This window comes from Oenanthe melanoleuca, chromosome 13, assembly GCF_029582105.1.
Source record: "Oenanthe melanoleuca isolate GR-GAL-2019-014 chromosome 13, OMel1.0, whole genome shotgun sequence".
Classification (NCBI taxonomy): domain Eukaryota; kingdom Metazoa; phylum Chordata; class Aves; order Passeriformes; family Muscicapidae; genus Oenanthe; species Oenanthe melanoleuca.
Window position 1 is genome coordinate 10,714,306 of NC_079347.1, and position 20,466 is coordinate 10,734,771.

General features: G+C 38.9%; 1 protein-coding gene across 9 annotated transcripts in view; it reads left to right on the forward strand.

The window, feature by feature from the left end:
* Nucleotides 1-1,301: 1,301 nt before the first annotated feature.
* The window catches only part of FAM13B (family with sequence similarity 13 member B), a 44,482-nt gene continuing 25,317 nt past the window's right edge, over nt 1,302-20,466 (forward strand). For 4 of the 9 annotated variants that reach the window (XM_056502091.1, XM_056502096.1, XM_056502098.1 and 1 more), the window contains exons 1-7: nt 1,302-1,583; nt 11,954-12,120; nt 13,078-13,268; nt 13,701-13,913; nt 15,986-16,163; nt 16,782-16,926; nt 18,984-19,141. In XM_056502091.1, the coding sequence (XP_056358066.1) occupies nt 13,112-13,268; nt 13,701-13,913; nt 15,986-16,163; nt 16,782-16,926; nt 18,984-19,141 (851 nt within the window). In that variant the 5' untranslated portion in view covers nt 1,302-1,583; nt 11,954-12,120; nt 13,078-13,111. Of the gene's footprint in view, nt 1,584-5,785; nt 5,821-11,953; nt 12,121-13,077; nt 13,269-13,700; nt 13,914-15,985; nt 16,164-16,781; nt 16,927-18,983; nt 19,142-20,466 lie in introns of those variants that run through there. The other 5 variants (XM_056502094.1, XM_056502097.1, XM_056502092.1 and 2 more) reach the window with 4 other exon arrangements.

Sequence of the window (20,466 nt, forward strand, 5' to 3'; positions counted from 1 at the left end):
CAGAGTTTTAGATCTGATTAAACCCAGGTTAATTTACTGTGGGATTATGACTCTCCCTTCTTTGGATTCTAAATGCAAAACCTTTTAATGAGTCTTAAAAATGTATCTCCAGATAAAATTCAGAATCCATGCTGGAGAACCTGAAACAAAATCCTCCCAGCTATTGAGAATACAGAGGTTTCAATTAATCCCATCCTGCTTGTATAATTTTTTTGTCCCTTTCATATATTCTTTGTTAGTTTTTCATGGAGGAAAAAAACAGCTTTTCCTGAGAGGATTTTTACTAACTAAATCCAAGTTTCCTTAAATGCCTTATTAAACCCACCACCTATGGCTGCTGGCACTGCATGACAGAAAAAGCTGTTGTAGTTTCAGCGTGGCATGTGGGAACCACAGACTGCCAGGCACTGGTTTTAACACTTCGGGTGTAAGCTTCCATCTCCTCTCTAACTTATGCTAACTCACTTTAAGGGTGCTAAATTTTGTGTTTCAAGATGCATTAGCTCTTTGTCAAAGGGCACTTCATTACTTCTGGTGCGCTTACATTTGGGAAGTGTTTGGCAGCGATTGCTCTTGATGCTTCAATTCAGAAAATTTACAGGAAATATTTTAATATGGTTATGAGAAAAGCAAACCTGGAATCTCAGATTCAGTTATGCCAGAAAAGACCTCTGAGGTTGTTGAGTCCAACCTGTGTCAACCAGGCCATGGCATTGAGTGCCTCATCCAGGTTTCTTTTAAACACCTTCAGGGACAGTCAAACCACCACCCTTCCAGTATCTGATCACCCTTTCTGTGAAGAAATTTCTCCCCATGTCTACCCAAAGCCAGCAGAGTACAGGCCTGCATGGTGCCACTACTGGCGTTGGTCACTCTCCGGGCACCCCAGGATGAGAGGAGAGTCTTGTACTGCACCAGAGGAGGTTTAGGCTGGACACGAAGAGGAATTTCTCCGCGGAAAGGGCGATCAGGCATTGGAACTGCCCAGGGAGGTGTTTAAGGAAACACCAGGCATTCAGTGCTCTGGCGTGGTGGACACGGTGATGTTCGGTCCAAGGTTGGACTCGATGAGCTCAGAGGTCTCCCCCAAGCTATCTGATTCTGTGACTCCGAGGGGGCGGGTGGCTGCGTTACGGTGCGGGTGAGGACATGAGAAAACGTTAATTTTGGGGCGGCCCCCACACCCCCCGGGCCGGGCCGGGCCGCCACCGCCTCAGGGCGCGAGCCCCGCCCGCCCTCAGCGCGCGCCCCGCCCCGCGGCACGTGACCCCCGGGGGGAGGCGGGCGGGGGGCGCGCGCTCTGCACCTGTCAGTCAGCGCGTCACTTCCGCCCGTCGCCGCCGCTGCCGTCGGGGACCCCCCGCTCGCGGCTCGGAGCTCGGAGCGGCTGTGAGGGCACGGACGGCGCCGGGTCCGGCAGCGCGGCGGCCGCGGCACACGGCGCGGGCAGCGGCCGGCGGAGGAGGGCTTCAAGGAGAGCGGAGCGGCGAGGAGAGGCCCGCGCCGGCCCCCGGGGTAGGAAGAGGCGGAGGAACCTGCTGGTGGTGCTGAGGACGGCGGGGAGGGCGAGTCACCCGGCAACGGTGAGGGGCGCGGGGCGCATGCGCGGGGGGTCCCCGCTCGGTGCTCGGTGTCACGTCAGGCTTCAGGAACCTTCTGGCACCGGCGCCGAGCGGGGCGCGGGAACTTCCTCCTGCCGGCTGCTGGAGCCGCTCGCGGGGAGCTGTCAGGAGGTGGGAGCGTCTCCCAGGCTGGTGCAGCGCTGACAGCCCGGCTCCTGCCGGACTTGTGTGCCCGGGCTGTTCCCTGCTCCCACAGAGCCTGCAGCCCCTGCCAGGGGCTTGGCGCGCTGACAGCATCAGCCTGGCAGCTCCCTGACAGCAGACTTGGTCCCAGAAGTTGGAAGAAGGGCAGTCAGTAAATGGCCGTGGTCACCAAGGTAGCGCTGGCGTTAAGAACGCTGGGTCATGGACTTAACGCGCCCGCCTGTGACCAGATGTATCTTCCCAGGGGTTTGCTGCTGTGCGTTTCCATTGTTCATGGGCGCTCCTTGGGGATTTGGATGTTTGAGTGGAAATGTTTCTTGCTATCAAAAAGTTACTTTAACGTGAGATGCCCCAGACTTAGGGTGCTCCTTGAAGGTTTGGAAAAAACCAACAAAACCCAACAAAAAAAACCTGTCATCACGTACTGCCATGCCAGCTTTCAATGCACAGCTCTCTTATTCTCAAGTTCCTTGGTCTAGCTGCATTTTAAGAAATTTTTACTAAATTTCTTGCTGCTGCCAGGTTCAAGATGGGGAAAAGGAGTAACAGCTGAAGAAAGTAAATACTACGTAAAACTCTTGCTGGTTAAAAAAAGAAGAAAGTGAATATATAAAAACGTACACAGTTATTTTTTTGGGATTTTTTTGGCGTATGTCCCTGCATGTCCTCAGGGATGGAATTGTTAGTTTGTGAATTTAGAACAAATTGTTAAACTGGATTAGCATTTGGGTTGGAAGTTTTTCTGTCTTTTATGCAGTTTAATCTGCAGTATAAAAAGAATACAAAGCTGATTTGTTGGCCTATATAATAGGCAGTTTAGCTATTTAGTTTATTTATTTATTTTTTTTTTTACTGCTCATTACTAGTAAATTGCTTCATGTGATCTTTGTTGCGTTGACTTGAAGATGTTTAGAATCTCTTTTAATCTTTGTCTGTATTTTATACATTGTTTGGCTCCATAGGGATTCTTTCCTTGTCTGACTATGTAACAATAAGGAATTAAATACCTCAATGTTTTGAAAGCATCAAACTGGAAATTTACAGTATTGTTTTAGAAAAATCAATCAAGTAGAGTCCCATGGTTACATTTAAGGAAGCTGACTCGTAGAAGCTCCTGGTAACTTTTAGTACTTGCAGATTTTGACATGAACACTTCAAAACATCTGAGTTTGGCAAATGATAGTTTTTATCTGCTCTGTTCGTTTGGACACTTAGTTTCCGTGTTGCTTGGAACCCTGGAGGATCTTCTCTCAGCTCATTAAAAGACTTAATTTAACATTTGTCATGTGTGGCTCATACCCTGAGAACCTGTGCAAGCAGTGGAGCCTTGCTTTCTAGTGTACATAATGGCATGTTTGCTAAAGCAGGTGAGGCTGAAGAAATACTCGGTGCATTTGGAACAGACATCAGAAAGTTCCGTGGGTCCCTACTTGCTCTGTGGCAAGGCTTTATGGGGAACGGTTTTCTCCTTTTCTGATACTCAGCCTTCTGATTTCTGGTCAAGTCTTTCAGCTGAGCAGTGATGATCCTTCCAGGGCTCATTGGAAAGTGAGTCAAACCTGCCAAGTCTGAGGTGGCTTTTTTTTTTTTTTTTTTTTTTTTTTTTTTTTTTTTTTTTTTTTTTGTATTTTTTTGTGTGGTGATTCTCTATTTTCCCCCATCCCCCACAAAAGAAGCTGCAGCTACATGGAAGAGGAAGTGATGTCGGTAAGAGAATACTTCAAGTTGTCCTCTAATTCAGTGCATAGCACTAGGTTAATTTTACTGCCATATTAGCCACAAAAATCTAGTGGCCATTTAGGTAGGAGTCAATTGACTACATGCAGGGCAGTTCATCATTTGTGTCTGTAAGGATGAAGGATGGCAAACTTTTTAAACTTTTTGCATTGCATTGCAGGCCTGGTTGTATATTTATTGTGTATATATATATATATCATTTCAGTTGTGAGGAATGTTATTTAAGAACTGAAGAATAGCACTTTATCCAGAACATACGAGGAGGAGATACAGAAGTGAAGGAATGTTAAATCTTCTGTGTAGGGCTACAGAAGAGAGAGATTGTTACTTGTAATGCAGTTTGTAAAGTGATGGCTCTATCAGTTTTTCAGCAGAGGGGCTCTGTGTCTCTTGTCAAAATTGGATTCAGGCAGAGAATACAAGAATTTTACATTGCTCCCTGGAAAGTTAGTATAACTGAGCAATTCTATCTCAATTACTATTTTTTTTCTGTAAGATAAGAGATTTTACCTGCAAAAAATTTGTTTGACAGCGACTAACTGTCTCAAGGCTTTGATAAATTCAGATTTATCTTCACAATTTCTGCTGGCTTGATAGCCAGCTGTTGAGATTTGTGGAAGTTCAGTCAGTTCAAGTGAATTCTACTGCACCCTCTGAAACATAATGTATTTGTTACTGCATCTCCTTCCAGGCTTTTTTTTTCTGTAGAGCTGATTTGTTTTGAAGTCTTAAAAACATAGTTTAGAAGGTCAAAACCTGTTATGTTTGCAACATATGGGTGGAGTCATTCACTGCAAGAAATGGGTAATATTTTGCAGACCCATATTCTGATTAGTGAAAATAGTTCTATTGTGATAATAACAAACAGTTCTACTCTTGTGGTCTTTCCCCTGTAAATGTGTGAAATCCTGTATATTTGTCTTAAAAAAAAAAAAAAGAAAAATGCACCAAATGAGCTTAAAATAGAGATAGGGCTTTATGTTTGTTTCAAACAGACAGTTTGTAACAAAGACTGTGGTTGCAGAGGCTTTTTCCTATAGAGAGGTTTAAATGGTTTTTATTTTCTTCACTGTTTGGACATTTCTAAGGACATTTGGGTGGGGCATGTGCTGGATCTGAGCCCTGTATGTGGTGGGAACCCTGCACTGATTGTCCAGGTTCCAGTCTCACTGGCAGCTCTCCTCATGTGTCTCTTCTGTTCTGTGCTCCCTGCAGTGTGTTAGCATTAAAATTTGTGCTCAGCTGTGTAGGATAATAATACATGGACAAAACTGAAAAGGTGAGAGTTGGAATCTTATGAGTGTGGTTCTTTCTTCCTTTATACCCTTTTTTTTAAGTGTGTATATTTGAAAGGTTTACTCCCCTTTTGCTGAACTTTACATTTAATGAAATCTTTTGTTGTCTTGGCACTCTAGAAATGTAATCAGGTTAGTTAATTTTGTTCTGTAATGTAACTCTTAACCTTATGATTTCTGGTGGCGTCTTCAAATTTAGTCATAATCAAGTTTTGATGGGAAACCTCAGTACCAGACTTTTTTTTTTTTTTTTTTTGTCTTTTCTTTTTCTTTCCCCATCTCTTGAAATTCAGAGGATCATTGCTGCAGCACTGAACTCTTCATTGAAATGTTTTTCTCCTGCAGTGGGGTTGCTGAGCCTGTCCTTTATTTTGGTGGCACATGCTCAAGGTTCTGACAGAGGCAGTGCTTCAATAGTGAAGGGGCTGTGTAACCATTTTGTAATCTGCTGAGTTTCAGTGTGTATTTCTGCTTACCTGCTTGGGAGGGGAGGAACAAACTGATGATAAATGTATGTAATAGGATAACTTATGTATAATAAATTAAGTGCATTATATATTTATAGTTTGCTTTTTTGGTGTCTCTGAGATAGCTTGACTTCTGTTCCAAAGTCTGTTTTAACAGCAGTGACAATTGTTAAACTGCTTTGGTTTTATAACATGAGGCTTGCAAGTTGCATAGTTTTGCTGATAATTTCTTCCTGCCTGTTACTTTACTGTACTTTTATGATGCCATTGCCGAAGTTCTGCATTATCTAATGCAGGGGCAATGAGATGTGTGTGGTTGGTGGAGTAGAGCTTTGCACTGGGGGGTGGCGAGTAGAATGAATATAATTAGCTGTTACACAAGATACAAAAGCCTTTTTATTTATTAACTACTGTTGTTAAGAGTGTGATGGGATCTGTGTGAGCAGGAAGTTTCTTTAGAATTCTGCACATGTGCATTGGCAGCAGCAGATGAGAGCAAATCTGGCAGTGTGTGATGGTGGGTGTGAGGCACTGAGCAAACATCGACTTTTTCTGGTATCGCTGATGGTTTTATTTTCTTGCTACAATGTAGTTGGAGGATTAGAAGTTACTGTAATGCAGTTAAAAAGCCTTTGGATTTTATCTAGTAAATGAATATAAAACATTATTTTTGCATATCAGAACTAGCTAACATTTTGGTCATCTCTCAGCTTGTTCTTTGAAAGTGTAGGGTTTTTTTTTTTTAATGTTGCTTGAATCAGTCACTGTATTCGAGGTTTTTCTCGTAGGTAGGATCTGTCTCTCGTGAAGGTCTGTGAGAGATGGGTTTTTTTCAGAGACAGTGTGATCAGATTCTGTCAACTGAGATTGTAGACTAAACTTTAATGACTGGGAAAGAAATACTAAATCAGTATTATGGTTTCTTGGCTTGTAAATTAATAAAAAACATAGCATGCAAAATTCTATTAGTTTAAGTTATATCTCTTCCAGAGGAGCTTTCATGAGGTGTTTTGTTTCTTTCTTGCATGGAAAGAACATAAAGGCTTAATTTAAATTGTTCTAATTTGTAAATTAGAAGGCTTGTTGCCACATTCCCAGGAAACAAAAATTGCATTAGAATTACATTCCACTAAATCTTACATTGTATTTTTTGTGCTTCTGGTTGCTTTGTCAGTATAACTAGTATTTTGTCGGTTGAGTGGGTTTTTTTGAGGCTATCTCAAGAAGTGCTAAAAAAAAAGAAAATAATTTCTGTTAAACAGAGTTGAGGTTTAATGTGTGTGTGAGTGCACATGTGAAGGCATACACAGGCAAACAGTTCATTAATTAAAGAGCTGGTGTTGATACTTCTGCTGACTCCTTTTGTGATTGTGTGCAAAACTGCAGTGAGCTGGTTTCCTTCTGATTCTTACTTAACCAGAAAGCAAACAGGGCAGTGAAGAGTTAGGAACCAAAATGAGAATTGAAGGGAGCAGGAAAGTCACATCTGCTTGAGAAGATTTTTATTCTAACGAGGATTCCTTCAACACTGCAAGTTAAATTTTGTAGTTATACCTAATTTCAAACAGTATGCCTTAATGGGGATGGGGATTGTGTTCTTAAGGAGACCAGCTTACTAAATTCAAAATAATAACTGAGCCAAATTGTCTGATTTGCCAGTCTAGACTTGTGATTAAAATACCTCTTGATAGCTGATTTCACTGAATCAAAAAGAGGAAATCTTGCTTTAAGAGTCTATTTTAAGCTAATCTTGCTGGTTTAAAAACTTTTATTTAAAAGAATTACTATTTTGACTACTCAAATGTATTAATGAGTACTTAAATGTGATTATTCTTTTTACATGGAGGATGTTCTGTGTCTGGTCAAGCACTGGCACATCTCTGCATGTCTTTCACTGTACTCTTGAGACAAATTTGTCCTTTTCTGTGTCCTGGGTTTGTGGTAGAGCTCTGTTTGTGGGGTTTACTTCAGTTCATCTTTTGTATAAATTTACTCCAAGCCATGTCCCCTCCCCAGCTTGGTTGTCTTTTCAATTTTGACTGGATTATTTCAAACAAGCAAAATACTCTGTTTTTACTTGTTAGCTGAACAAAAGCTGAAAATCCGATGAGCAAAAGCTCTTTTGCCCAAAAGCAGTTCATCCATTGGGAATGCTCACAGTAATTTGAGCGTACAAATGGCATAAAAATCAGTCAGTGTTAATTGTTACAGTTCTGACATAACATTACAAAAAACCAGTTTCCTTTTAACTCAACAAAGCTTAAGAGTAAGATCAAGAGTGCTGGTTGCCGTTTTTTGGAAACATAAATCAATGTAGTTGAGCAGTTGCCGAATGGCTCTGTGTGTTCTGCGCTGAGCTGGGACACAAAAGTTTCCCAGAGAAGCTTTCTTGCTCCTGCTCACGGCTGGCAGCTGGCTCTGCGTGATGTCATGAAGAGAGTTCCTGTGATTCCAGCTTGGAATCTGTGTCTTTTGGCCATAATTTAGAAACTCTTCTTAGAAAATTGTTTAAACTTCAATAATTTCAAACTTAGCCAAAAAATAAATTATTTATTTGGATTTAACAGTATGTTTGCTGTGGGCATCCAGGGCGACATCACAGGTTTTATCTAGCTGTAAGTCATATAAGTAACATAATACACTATTTTTCTTGATCAAATATAGAGTAAGAAATCAAAAACTTTGAAACTCTAATGTGTTTTGTGGAATTTTATTTATAAGTAGTTGTTCCAGACAAGGAGCATTGATCCTCCTCTTTGCACTGGAGGATGTGTATGTGATCTGTTAGGAGCCAGTTTGAGGCATGTGGTGGTTCACAGGGTCACAGCACTGCAGGCTGAAACAGCCAAAAAACTTGAGGTGTGTTTCCTGAGAAGCAGGGACAGGCCATTTTGTCGTGGTTTCTTTTTGTGGTGTTGTTTTTTTTTCTTTTTCTTTTCTATTTAAAAATCTTAGTTTTTACTTTTATGTGTTAAAAATATTCGCTGGTAATGTTTGCTAATGCCATAAAATAATATGTTAAAAATGTGTCTTAAAAAACAGCAGTCAGTGTTAGCTTTGGGTTTGGCTTCAGAGACAATACGAATTTCTTGCTACGTAAAACAAGCAAATAAAAGAACTGCTTAAATAGTTGAGACTTGTGGTAGACATTCTACAAGCAGAATTAATGTTTTCATTCCTATGGCAGGGTTTCAGTTTACAGCCTTTCTTTGTTTATTTTTACTTGTTGCTTCATTCCTTTGTTTTAAGGAAAGGTGGTGGAACCCTGAGGACTTTAATTTAAAATGATACCTGTATATTATTTGTACTTCAGACATTAATGTAAAAGCTGAACTAAATGTAAATCTAAATTTTCATGTGTATTCCTCAAATATTAACAGTTAGCCATGCATTCTGTGGGGTTTTTAGTGGTATTTCATGTGTGGGTGTAAATTCTTGAATTGCCAAGATAAGGGAATGCTATTATGATGGCAGAATGAAGCTCATGATGCTGTTTTCCCAGCATAGTCTATGAGGAACTTGCCTTAATAAAAAAAGCAAACCAAAATTTTTTAAATAACGCATGAGAGCACTAAAATCCACAATACAGAGCAAAGCTCTCTGTTTTACCCTCATTTAAGATGCTTGGGCTCAACATGTTGCAGGGACATAGTAAGTTTTTTCAGTCTCTTGTAAAATTGTGGTATAATATGTGGTTCTAATAAGGTGTATTTTTACTTTCTTGCATTTATGTTTTGGAGAGCATGATTGTAGCTTAAGGTTGTTTTAAAATGTGGTACCAAGGAGGGGAAGTAGATTGGAAAAAATGAAACCAGAATGTTTATAATTAAACTCAAATTAGGTAGTTTTCTTTTGTGTGGATTTTTTTTTTAAGTTGCCTTTTTCTTTTCTTTCTTTATAGAACTTGTGAAGCATTTGAGTTGTGAAATTGTAAGGGGGAAGCACGTGCTGAAATAGATCAGGATTATATGGGCAAAAGTAGAAAGAGCTGACTGAGTGGGTTAGCTCTTGTTTCCTAAGTTGTTTGATTGAGGCAAAAAATGTATTAAAAAACTTCACAGCATTGCTTAGTATTTGTAAAATACTTGGGAAATAATCCTGAAGGTTACATGTCCTGCCCTAGTTTTCATATGTGTCTGTAGTGAAGTTCTGTACTTCCTGAGTGAAGGGAGGGCAAGTGGGAAAGCTTCTGATCCATAGAAAAAGTGGAGATAAAATGTTTAATTATTAACAGTTTTTTACAGTGTTGGAAATAGCTGGAAATAAAACTTGCTGGAAGTTGAATAACTTTCAGAGTTTCTAGCTCATTCTAGATTTGGTAAATGTCAGATTAATTGTATCATGGCCTTTGAAGATACCAAATCCTGAACTAAAAGGGAAAAGATTGAAATGCTCTGAAAATAGTTTGTTGCCTATAATGATATACTGAAATGTATGTAAAGGTGTGATTGTCTAAGAGGGTGAAAATGAGGCTTTCACTAATTTTTCTAGGTGATAATAAGCCATATAAAGCTTTCTTCAAAGTATAGACCTGGGCTGTAAATCCGGTTTTGCTTTGACAATGAGACAACCAGGCTGTTTCAACTTCATTGTTACGTTGCCAAGCCAGTTAAAGTAGAAGTCTGTAATTTTTTTTCTTTTTTTCATGCCTCCTGAATGAAATTAATATTCAGGCAGCCTGTTCATCTGCTGCACCTGGCAAAAGAGGCTGAGCTTTCATGTCAGTGAACTGAGCACAAAGTTGCCTCTGCTGAGAAAGCTGGGCTGCAAGACTGTTTATTTGGTGCAGAATTATAAAGAAGTGGTTACTTCTAATTTGGTCTTTTTATTAGGTGATGTTTGTTTTGAAGGTTTGTTTCTTTGAGCATGTCAGCCTGAAGTATTGTGGCAGATACATCAAAGGTTTTCTTTTAGCTGCCATTAACCCCACAGCTGGCCAGTGTGAGGTTTTCTGGTTCAAGTGGACAAGCTGACTTTGGGAGAGAAATAGACATTTGAGAAAATAGACTGTGTACACCTTCATATTTTAAAGTTTGCTTGATATATTTGGATTGATTGAAATCTACTTGTGTGCAAAGATTATGTTGATCTTCACTTAAAATACCAAAACAATAAGAAAAATGTCTGTACAAGGTTTCCATCAATTATAAGTGGGTGATGAATTGCAACTGCTTCACTGTTGGAATCTGGCAGGATCTTTTAGTAACCAAGATTTTGCAATAACAGATTTGAATATGATGGGGTAAAAAAACAAACAAAAACCAATTTACTAGAATATAACCCTTCATTTTCTGTTGTCAGCTCACCTGGAATCCTGATCTCAGACCAGGATTCACTTGTGTGAGGTGTAACAGATTTACAACCTGTATGTAATACCAGGCAATAGACAGACACAAATTAAACACTTTTAAGCCTGAAATATTTTTTCCTAGGCCTCAATTCAAGAAAATGCTGAGGTGGAAGCAGTGTTATATAGAATTTATGACCAACTCCCTTAGCACATGGATGCAGTTTGGGGAGGGTTGGAGCAGGAAAACTGCTTTATTCAAACTACCAAGAGTACTCTGGGCTCCTGTTGTGATAGGCTAATGAATGGTCTGGCATTTTGGTACTGAAACCAGAGGGCTTGGTTGTCAGGAATTTGCAAGCAAAAGTAAAGTTTATTTGTCCTGATGTGGAACAGAAGCAGAAGCTGGTATGGGAGAACAAAGGGAGGGAAAGTCCTTGTCTCCAGTCTGTCATATCAGTTTCCAGTTATGAAACAAAAGGTTTCAGTGAATGTACTTTGAAGCTGGGGAAAGTCTCTTTATTGTCTAGTTTTGGTGATGAGTGTTGTGGTTACGTGTATGTCACAAGCTTATTTTGCCCAGTCACAGTTGCTTGAGTTTATTTAGAGCAGGTAATGGGGGAGATCAAGGAGCTGAGGTGACCCTTTGAGAGATCCTGGGCATTACATTGGCTCCACTGTGCCATGAAGCTCGATTTAAATTTTTAATACCACAGAAAATCATAAAGGCAATTTACTGTGGTTTGTAGCTATTTTGAGAGCTGAGAACATGAAAAATGTCCAGATAGTCTGGATTCTAAATAAAAGGTGGCAAAAATGTGGGTGGCTCTATGGAATCTGACTTGGGGGAAGTTGCTTCCAGTATCCAGTCCTGATGATCACTTGGACTTCGAACTGGCAGTTAGGACACGTAGTCAACTTCCTAGAAAAGATGATCAGTACCACCAAAAACTAGTTAACTCTAAATGTTCCTTAGTTAGGATTTCGGTTTTGGTCTTGCTGTTTAAAGGTGTTGTATTAGACCAGTGCCTGAGAGCCTTCTAAAAATTTCATAGTCATTAAATATTTTAGTATGGTAGTACTTTAAAACACTCTGAGTAACCTACTTAGCCCTCTGATTCTTTGGAAGAGGATTGAGTGAGTCTGCAAATTATTTCAGAATTTTTAAGACTTAGATGTCCCATGCTAGCTTTCACTTCAGATTTGGTTAACTTATAAGTGAAAAGAGGGATTTGCTGTTTTGGGGGCTCTCTCATAAGCTGTTCTAACGTGGTCTTTATGCTTTCTTGTTCAGAACAAGAAACTCATGATTTGACAATTCCTCTAATGTGATGTTTGGATTCCTAACTCAGTTTAAAACTGTTGAAAACTATGTTCTAATAATATTTTCTTTATTTTCAGATTAACTGCTGAAGTACTGATCGAGTTCTGCTATTCTTCAATGAGGAACTACAGGCTGATCTTTTGCCATAATCTTAAACAGCCATAAATGACAAAAGAATGCTTGGTCAGTGAGGGCAGCTGGCGCAAAAAGCGTTTTTCAAACTCGGCTGTTTAAGTACTCTGAGGTGGGTTTCTTAACTTGTTTTTCTGGGGGAAAATAAAAAAAGCAAGTGTGGATTTCAGAATGTCTAATCTATTAAAATTTACCTCTTAGTAAACAGAGAATTTTAGTTTGGTTGGAGTGCTTTGACTAACAGCATATACTTCATGTTCTGTGTGCCAGCTTCTGTGAAAGTGACTGCTTGTCTTTAAACAAGTATGTTTTCTTTTCTTTTTATTATGTATTTTGAAAGTATTTCTTCTTTGCTAGAAGAAATATTTTAGTTTTTACAGGATAACAGCTTGACTGACTTACACTGCCCTTTGTTATCTATCTAGATCCTTTATCAAGCAAAGACATGCAAGTGAAGCTCCAGCTTCTGCATGACAGAATGGTATCACTGAGCATCTAGAAACTAGCTTTGGGGGTTTTATGTTCAAAAAAATTTTAATTTGATGCAGGTGTTGAAAGCTTTATTATGTAGACCAGAAAATGCCAAGTATATTTTAAAATTATTACAGTGCCAGTTATGTATCACAAAATATTTAATTATTTCATATAACTAACTTAGGGTTTTGGTTTGGTATGAGCCACTGGTTTCATTTCCTGTTGAGAGGCTTTTGTATTGAGTTCTGAAAGCCTGACTACTGACTACTGTCAGAAAAAGTACTGAGGAATCCACAAAATACCTTAGAACTTAATTAGAAATGTGGTGACTAGAATTTTCTGCATTTTGCTTGGTGCTATATATGTTCTTCTCAGTCCTCTGGTGAGGGTTGAACAGAACACCTCAGTGATAGTTGTTTATTGAGTTAGCTGTGTTTGGGGTCATTACAGAATTGTCCATTAAAGCAGTGAATGGATAGAGACAGACTAGAGAGTATTTGCATTTGGTAATTAAAACACTTTGTGTTACAGATCATTGCTTTCAAAAACATATATTGAAGTGGGCTTTTTTTCTTTTAATTTTTCCTATTGACAGAAAAGACAGCTTTGATTTTTGGCTGCAAAAAGATATGAGGAAGAGCTCCTCCCCTTCCTTGAGTAACTGCAACTCTGTTCTTGCTAACAAAATATTTGGAATTCCACTTGATGAGCTGCAGCAAGAAGGGCAACCAGACAATGAGGTTCCGTTCATAGTCCGCCATGTCGTGGACTATATTGAGGAACATGGTATGTATCACCTTGCTGGATTTAAAATTATAGATTTCACTGTTACTCTTACAGAGTAGGTTGTGGGGTTTGAAGAGTACTTATTTTCTGAGATTAATTATTCAACTGGATGGGATTTGGTTGGTTTGAGTACCTCCTTTCTTTGCTCTTATTATGTGTATCACTGTTTTCTAGTCAACAGTAATGTGGTCAGCTCTGCAGGGCACCTCGTAGGAAATGCTGTGGTTTAGGTACTGCTAACATTTCCCTTGTTGTTTTATTGTTACTGGGCACAAGACTGTTGGGAAGAGAACTGCTGGAAGTTGTGCAAAACTGTTGTCCAGAAAATGTTTCAGTCAGTATGAGAACTGTGCATATCTGAGTATCAGTATTTTTTCCTATATATTTGTCCATCCTTAAAAGTTTATTTCTGCAATTTCTTTTCTAACTCAGGGGGTCTGGAGCAAGAAGGACTTTTCCAAGTCAATGGGAATGCTGAGACAGTGGAGTGGCTCCGGCAACGATATGATAATGGAGAAGATGTGGACCTGGTTAAAGAAGCAGATGTACCCTCAGCTATTAGCCTTCTTAGATTTTTTCTTCAAGAACTTCCAGAGCCAGTTATTCCAGGCAGTTTGCACATACATTTGATGCAACTTTCTCAAGGTAATAACTATTTTTTATTCAATGTTTTTATTCTATGATTTTAAAAGTAAAACCCAGTATTGAACTGAGATTTGTAGTGATAGTGAGGTGTCTTTGATGCTCTGTATAATAATAGTGATAATACTGTGGTGCACTTTGGTTGCAATGTTATCTGTTAGGACTGGAAATGGGATTGAGGTATATTCACTTGGTGTGACAGCAGAATTCCCTTCTATGATTGTAAAATGTAGTGTGAAAATTGGTTTTTTCCTTCCATCGTTGAATAGATCTCTGTGGATGGGTTTATGGATTTATACGTATTGTTTTTAGCTTGCAAGTGCCCATTTAGTTACCTTTTGTTAAATATATAGAAACTTCACTGAAACTTGCAGCTTATTGTTTTTACGGTGTTCTTTAAGTGTAAAAGTTACTTCAGAAAAATTTAAGTTATCTGTAACAAGGAAATCAACCCACATAAACCCTTAACCAGTGTTTTCAGATGCTAAAATGAGACTTTTGATTTCCTCTAATAGGATTTTGCCTGTCTGATAGACATAGTTAGTTTTCAGAATTAGATCATCAGCTGCATTTGAGGCCTGCAGAGACATGCAGAAGGGGGTAGTAATTGTTGACCCATGTGTTCTGGTCTTCTCCCTCTTCAGCAGTACTTCCATATCATTAGGTCAGGCTTAGTCCTCGGGATAACTTCATTATACAGCGAGGTGTGGCCTGTATGCATCGTTAGGAGCTCATTGCAGGCAGGTGGTTCCTCAAAGACAGGTGATTTGGGTAATTGAGGTGTGAATGTGGCAATCCCAGTGCCTGTGGCCGAGTCCCACAAGTGTGTATCCCTGCTTTAGTGTCAGAGGACTTCAGGTAGAGGTAAAAACGTTCTGCCTTGGGGTCTCTGGTTGTTTAGAGCTTAAATTTCAGAACGGACGACTTAGACAAAACATGGAGATGTGCATGTTCAGAGTGGTCTGTTTGTCACCTTGCTGTGCTCCTTTTCTTTCTAAAAGTCTGCATTGTTAAAGTACTTCTTAAAGTAGTTTTTTTTCCCCTGTTCTGTTTCTGAAGTGCATTTCTAGAATAATAATTGTCAATTTAATTTTCATTTTAATGTGTTATGTGTTGAAACAGCCATTATCTGTGCTTGGTTGCCTGTATGCAGCTGCTGCAGGTGTTGACTGTGTCTGATAAAATGAAATGCTGCAATTCCTGCTTGGTGTTCCTATACATGCTCAACCAGGAATCTACTCATGCTTTGCTTTGATATTAAGGGCTAGGATGTCTCTGCTCTCTCATCTAGAGAGGCAGAGATGGCTTATCATCTTCAAACGTGCTTTTCCCTCTCTAACTGATCTTAGAAGAGTTTTGAAGTGTCTGAGAAAGAAGGGGAGGCCTCTTTGTATCAATTTTTCTCCCATTTTGTTTTCCTGACATTTCTTTTCCTATATATGGAACTTCTCAGTCAGATACAAACAGCTGTAAACTCTTTGAACCTTGCTGCCTTGTAAGGCTTATGGAGTAATAAGTAAGATTTATGGGGACATATTTTGATGAAGAGTATAGTTAAATGGGGTGAGAATGAGATTTTATGGTGACCCTTTCTCAGATCTAAAATTGAATCAGCAAGCTTCAAGCTAAGCATGTGTGAAGATGATTACATTGACATAGCTTGGATTTATGAGTTAAGTATTATAAAAGCTGGTAGAGTGGTGAGAATGGGATGCTTATAAAGGAAAAGGTGTCAAAGTAGCTTGTATGCCAGAAGAATTTAATTAGATGGAAGTTAACTCACCATCTAGAGCTGTTGTTCCCTTTAGAGCTCTTCTGTGAAGCAATTGTTATGTAACAATGCTAAAACAAAAACTGACAGAGTTTGCCTTCTGAAATCAGGAATTTGAGTGGGCATTAATTGGGGAAAGGTGCTGAAGAGAATGTAGGGATTATATTGCACAAAAGCAAGTCAATTGTCACATTTTAGGTTGCAGTTTGACCAAATTAGTTGTATTCTCAGAGGTAAAAAGCTGATCACTAGAAAATATAAAAAGATATCTTCTTTGTGACTAAAATATTTTTTTTTCTTTCAGATTATAATAATGAAGATGAATTTGGAAGAAAGTTGAGGTTCCTCTTGCAGCAGCTTCCACCTGTTAATTACAGTTTGTTAAAGTTTCTGTGTAAATTTTTAGCTAACGTAGCATCACATCATGAAGAAATTTGGTCAGCAAGTTCTTTAGCTGCAGTCTTTGGCCCGGATGTTTTTCAGTAAGTTAATTATACAAGTTCATTCTCTGTTTCTATGGGAATTTGAGTATCTTTGTGCAGTTTAAATTAATTCCTGGTCCGTGAGCAACAGTAACAAAGTGCAGAATATGTTTCAGGCAGAATATTTTTCTGTTCCCAACCACTCTCACCCCAGTTTGGTTTTACAATTTTTGCTATGATTTAAACAGCTGCTTGTCTCTGAGCTGTGACATCAGAAACCACTATTTTGATTGTTGCATTACTGTATTTATTCTGAGATTCAGGTATTTTAGTGATAGTATGTAAGGCTACTATTTGTAGCAAGAAAGAGTTCCAGGGGAAGGCTGGTAAACTACCAGCTTATACTGTTGTTTTCTCTCCACAGGAAAATATTTGACTTTTAAATATCCCTCATGAAAAGTTAATTGACTAAATAGTTGCTAATTCATAATTTTAAAATGGAAAATAGTATAAAGCTTTATAAGGCAGTATTGTGAAGGCATGCTTAAAGAATAGGTTCAGAATGGGGAGGGGATAATGGTGTGAAGTGTAGCACTTAGTCATAGAAGACATTCAGGGATTTCTTTGGGAAAATGTTGCATTTAGATTTTTAAACTAAAACAGTGTTGAAATCTTTAGTATTTACACAGATGTGGAGGATCTGAAGGAGCAAGAAATAGTTAGCAGAATAATGGCGGGACTTCTGGAGAACTACTATGAGTTTTTTGAAAATGAAGAGGAAGATTTTTCATCTACCAATGATTTAAGCTCAATAACTGAGCAGGTAAGAATATTTTGAATGGCTGTATGCTACCACTTAAGTGTCTGTTACACACATTTATGTTTATGAGAGATTTATTGAACTACAATTTATTTAGTATGACTTAGAAGTCTCCTGCAAACTGATAAAACCTGGCATTTTGCTAATTTCCTTAATGCTTGTGAAATTCTTAGTTTTGTTGTAAGTATAGTTATGCTATATTGAAAAACAAATAGAAACTAAACCAACAGTGATATCCTGCCCAACACAGACACTGTTATAAACAGCTTTCTAATTACCAATTTAGGAATGAAGAACTGGTTTTTGATCAAATGAAGAGCAAGTCTGTTGTTGGTCTTGGTCAAGAGTATTTCTGGGTGTGTCTTACAGAAACATGCAGGGTCTCGCACTCCACTTGATGATGTTATCAGTGGTGCTTTCCTGTGCCAAAGTTTTTAAATGGTGTTTTTGATTCTAAGACTTGAAAATGATGTATTTTCTGTAAAGAGGAAAAAGGATAAAAGATAAGTAGTTGCTAAGGTAGGTAACTAAGAGTACTGCATTTTAAAGCCTATCTCTCAGACTCCTCCTCTAGCAAGACAGGTAAGGCAAGTGCTGGGGCAGTTGGCTGCTTCGTCTTCCCTGCAGTAGTTGTGCCAGGCGTGGGCAGCAGGTTTTGGAGTGAGCAGTGCCTGCTGTGTGAGCTCCTTTAGCAAATGCTGCTGCTCTGCAAAGCTCCATGCAGGAGTTTGTCTGGCACTGAGAGCTGCCACAGCCCTGCTGCATGCAGGGAGCTGCTGAACAAAGCTGGGCTGTGACTCCTGCAGCTGGGGGCTGGGGACTGTCACTCAGTTGGGGTAACTTCTCTGGAAACCAGAGCTGCCCTGTGCTCTCATGGCTTGGCTGTGCCTCGTTATATGTTTCAGCAAAAGGGTTTCCTAAGCACAAAATGTGTTTGGTGTGTGGTTTTGTTTGCTTTTTCCCTTAGTTGGAGGGCTGGTGGGATGTCTCTTTAATTTCGTGGTGTCTCCACCAGATGTCAACAGTGCACTTGTGTCGGGTGGTGCAGTGGGGACAGAAGGGCCGCTGTCCCCTCCGGGCACAGCCCTGCTGGCAGCTGCCCCAGTGTGTGGGTGGGCTTGCCTTTCCTTCACTGGCACAACCTCTTGCAATTACAGAAGAAAATCAGGGATAAATACATTTCTTGCCTGGAATGTAGTGCCACATAACATGTTACACCCTTTTTAAAAACTAACAAATATCTCCTCTCTGTCTTCTCTGTAGTCTTAAACTTCTGACGTTTCAATTTTTCTTAACTTAGTGTTTTTGTTTTACACTGGTGACAGATGCTATAAAGTGTATTTTCTTGAGGCTGATGCTTTAATTTTTTGGGTTTGCAAGATTGAGATATCATTAATCAATCACAGAGGCATCTTGGGAGTCAATCAGAATCACTTTTTTCTTGTTTCTTTTCATGTTTTAGACATAGTTGCTTTTTAAAAAATTAAGTTTTCTGTGTTGAGTTGCCACTTGGCTATATTGTTTTGCTTTTTGAATTGGCAGTGTTTTGCTGCTTTAGTAGAAATGTCTGTGTTTGGAAACAAAGAAACAAAAATAGACAAGAGCACAGAAACTTTGTAATGTTCATTCTCAGCTTTGAGGTTTGGGTTCATAGACTTCCGTATAGCCTTCCCTAGGAGGCTTTAAAAATACTTCTGATGCATGGATAAGGCTATCTGTGGAATAGAGGAGAATTATCTGTTTTAGACATAGAAGAAGAAAGGTTCTGTAGTTCATGATTCCAGTGTGGCTGGGGTTTTATAATTTCTTCATTCTGCTTGTGTTCATTTATAGCATCAGAAGTGCTTCTTTTCAATTTTTGTCCACTGTTCAGGAGCAGCCTTTTAATGGTGTAGAATTTACAGTTTTCCATAAAAACAAGCTTAGTGTGCCTGTTTTTCCTAAAATTGAAAAGTGTTCTCCTTCTTTATGTTACTTTGATACCTTTCATGCTCTTTTAATTTCCTGGACCTCTTGAGAGGAACTTTTCAGTCCATTAATGTTGATGAAATGTTTTTTAGATCAACGATCTCTTGGAAGAAGAGGAAGATGTAAAGCTTGAGCAGTCAGAAGAACTTCCAGAAGACAGCACAGAGAAACCTGTTGAAAGGCCAGCTGTGGTGCATCTAGATATGACAGGGAGTCTCTCAGATTCCAGGAATGTTACAGCATCAACAAGGTAACTTGGTTCTGCCTTGGAGTTTGGATCTAAACTTTGGATTGTAATTTATTCTGTCAGAGGGAGCAACTAAGACTTTTGAGATAAGTTTTGGTGTCTACAAACTGAAGCTTTGAAAGTAGGTGCAGTTCTTATAATAGTAAAATATGGGTTAAAATAACTGTTCTGAAATTCAGCAGAGGAATGCCTTTAGAATCAGATCAGATTAAGTATGGGGATTTATGCAGGGAAAGGTAAAAAGGGCATATTTTAGTGAAACTGTAATGTTGTATTTAAACAGTAAATTTTACAGCAGAAATAAGAAGAATCTGTGTACTGGTAGATCCAAACCTGTTCTGTAGCGTCCAGCCAATGGGAAATCCTGGGAATGTTTCTTATCATGCGGTGCTGGAGAGCTGTGGCAGGTTTGGAAGTTGCAAAATGTGATATAGGCAGGAATGTTGGAGTGTGACCCAGCTTTTAAGAGCAATTCTCATAAAAGTGTGTAAACAAAATCCTACTTTGATTTGAGAGCTTATCAGTGCTTGCTTGTAATACACAGATTTATATTTTACTTGTTTGAGGTATGCAAGGTTTTGTTACTTGTACTTCAAGTTCTCATTCTACAGATGGTGAATTTTACCTCTTCCCCTCTCCAGCATGTCTTTGGTATGGGCATTGCATGTAAGAACTTGTAGGGAGGAGTGAGGAGGAATCTATAATAAAAATGTCACTAAAAGCAGAAGAAATTCAGGAAAAATCACAAATAATTTACTGCCTAAGAATGGATAGTTTCAAGAATATGGATTTTTGGTTGGAATCTGTTCAGCTACTGGCTGCAAACTTCTTTCTGCTTCATGGCAAGAAACTGTAAAATATCAAATAATGACAGAATCATGATTCTGTTTTGTAACCGAAATTATATTTTAATAGTTAATTATCTTTATCAGTAATAAAGCTTCTTATTTTTAGTTTCAGTTTAGTTTTAAAAAGAAGTTGCAGTTTAACTATTCACAGGTATTAGGTTGCTTCTGGAATGTGTAAACACAGCAATAGTGACAAACGCAACATGTTTGAGAGTTTAAATTGGATAGCCTGAAGAGAAAAACATTTTTACTTGATGTTTAAGGTTAATTAAAAATGAATAGGCATTAATTATGGTTGGCATTTTACATAATTTGTGGGGAAGGATAAGGAGGAATCCTTTAGAAGAAGATAATTTTGACTGTAAAACCAGAAGAACGGCCGGAAACATTTAAAAGGAAGTAAAGTGAATGAGAAAGTGTTCTTTATTAAACTTTTAACCACTGTAAATATTGTAAATATCTTCCCAAACCTAATGGCTT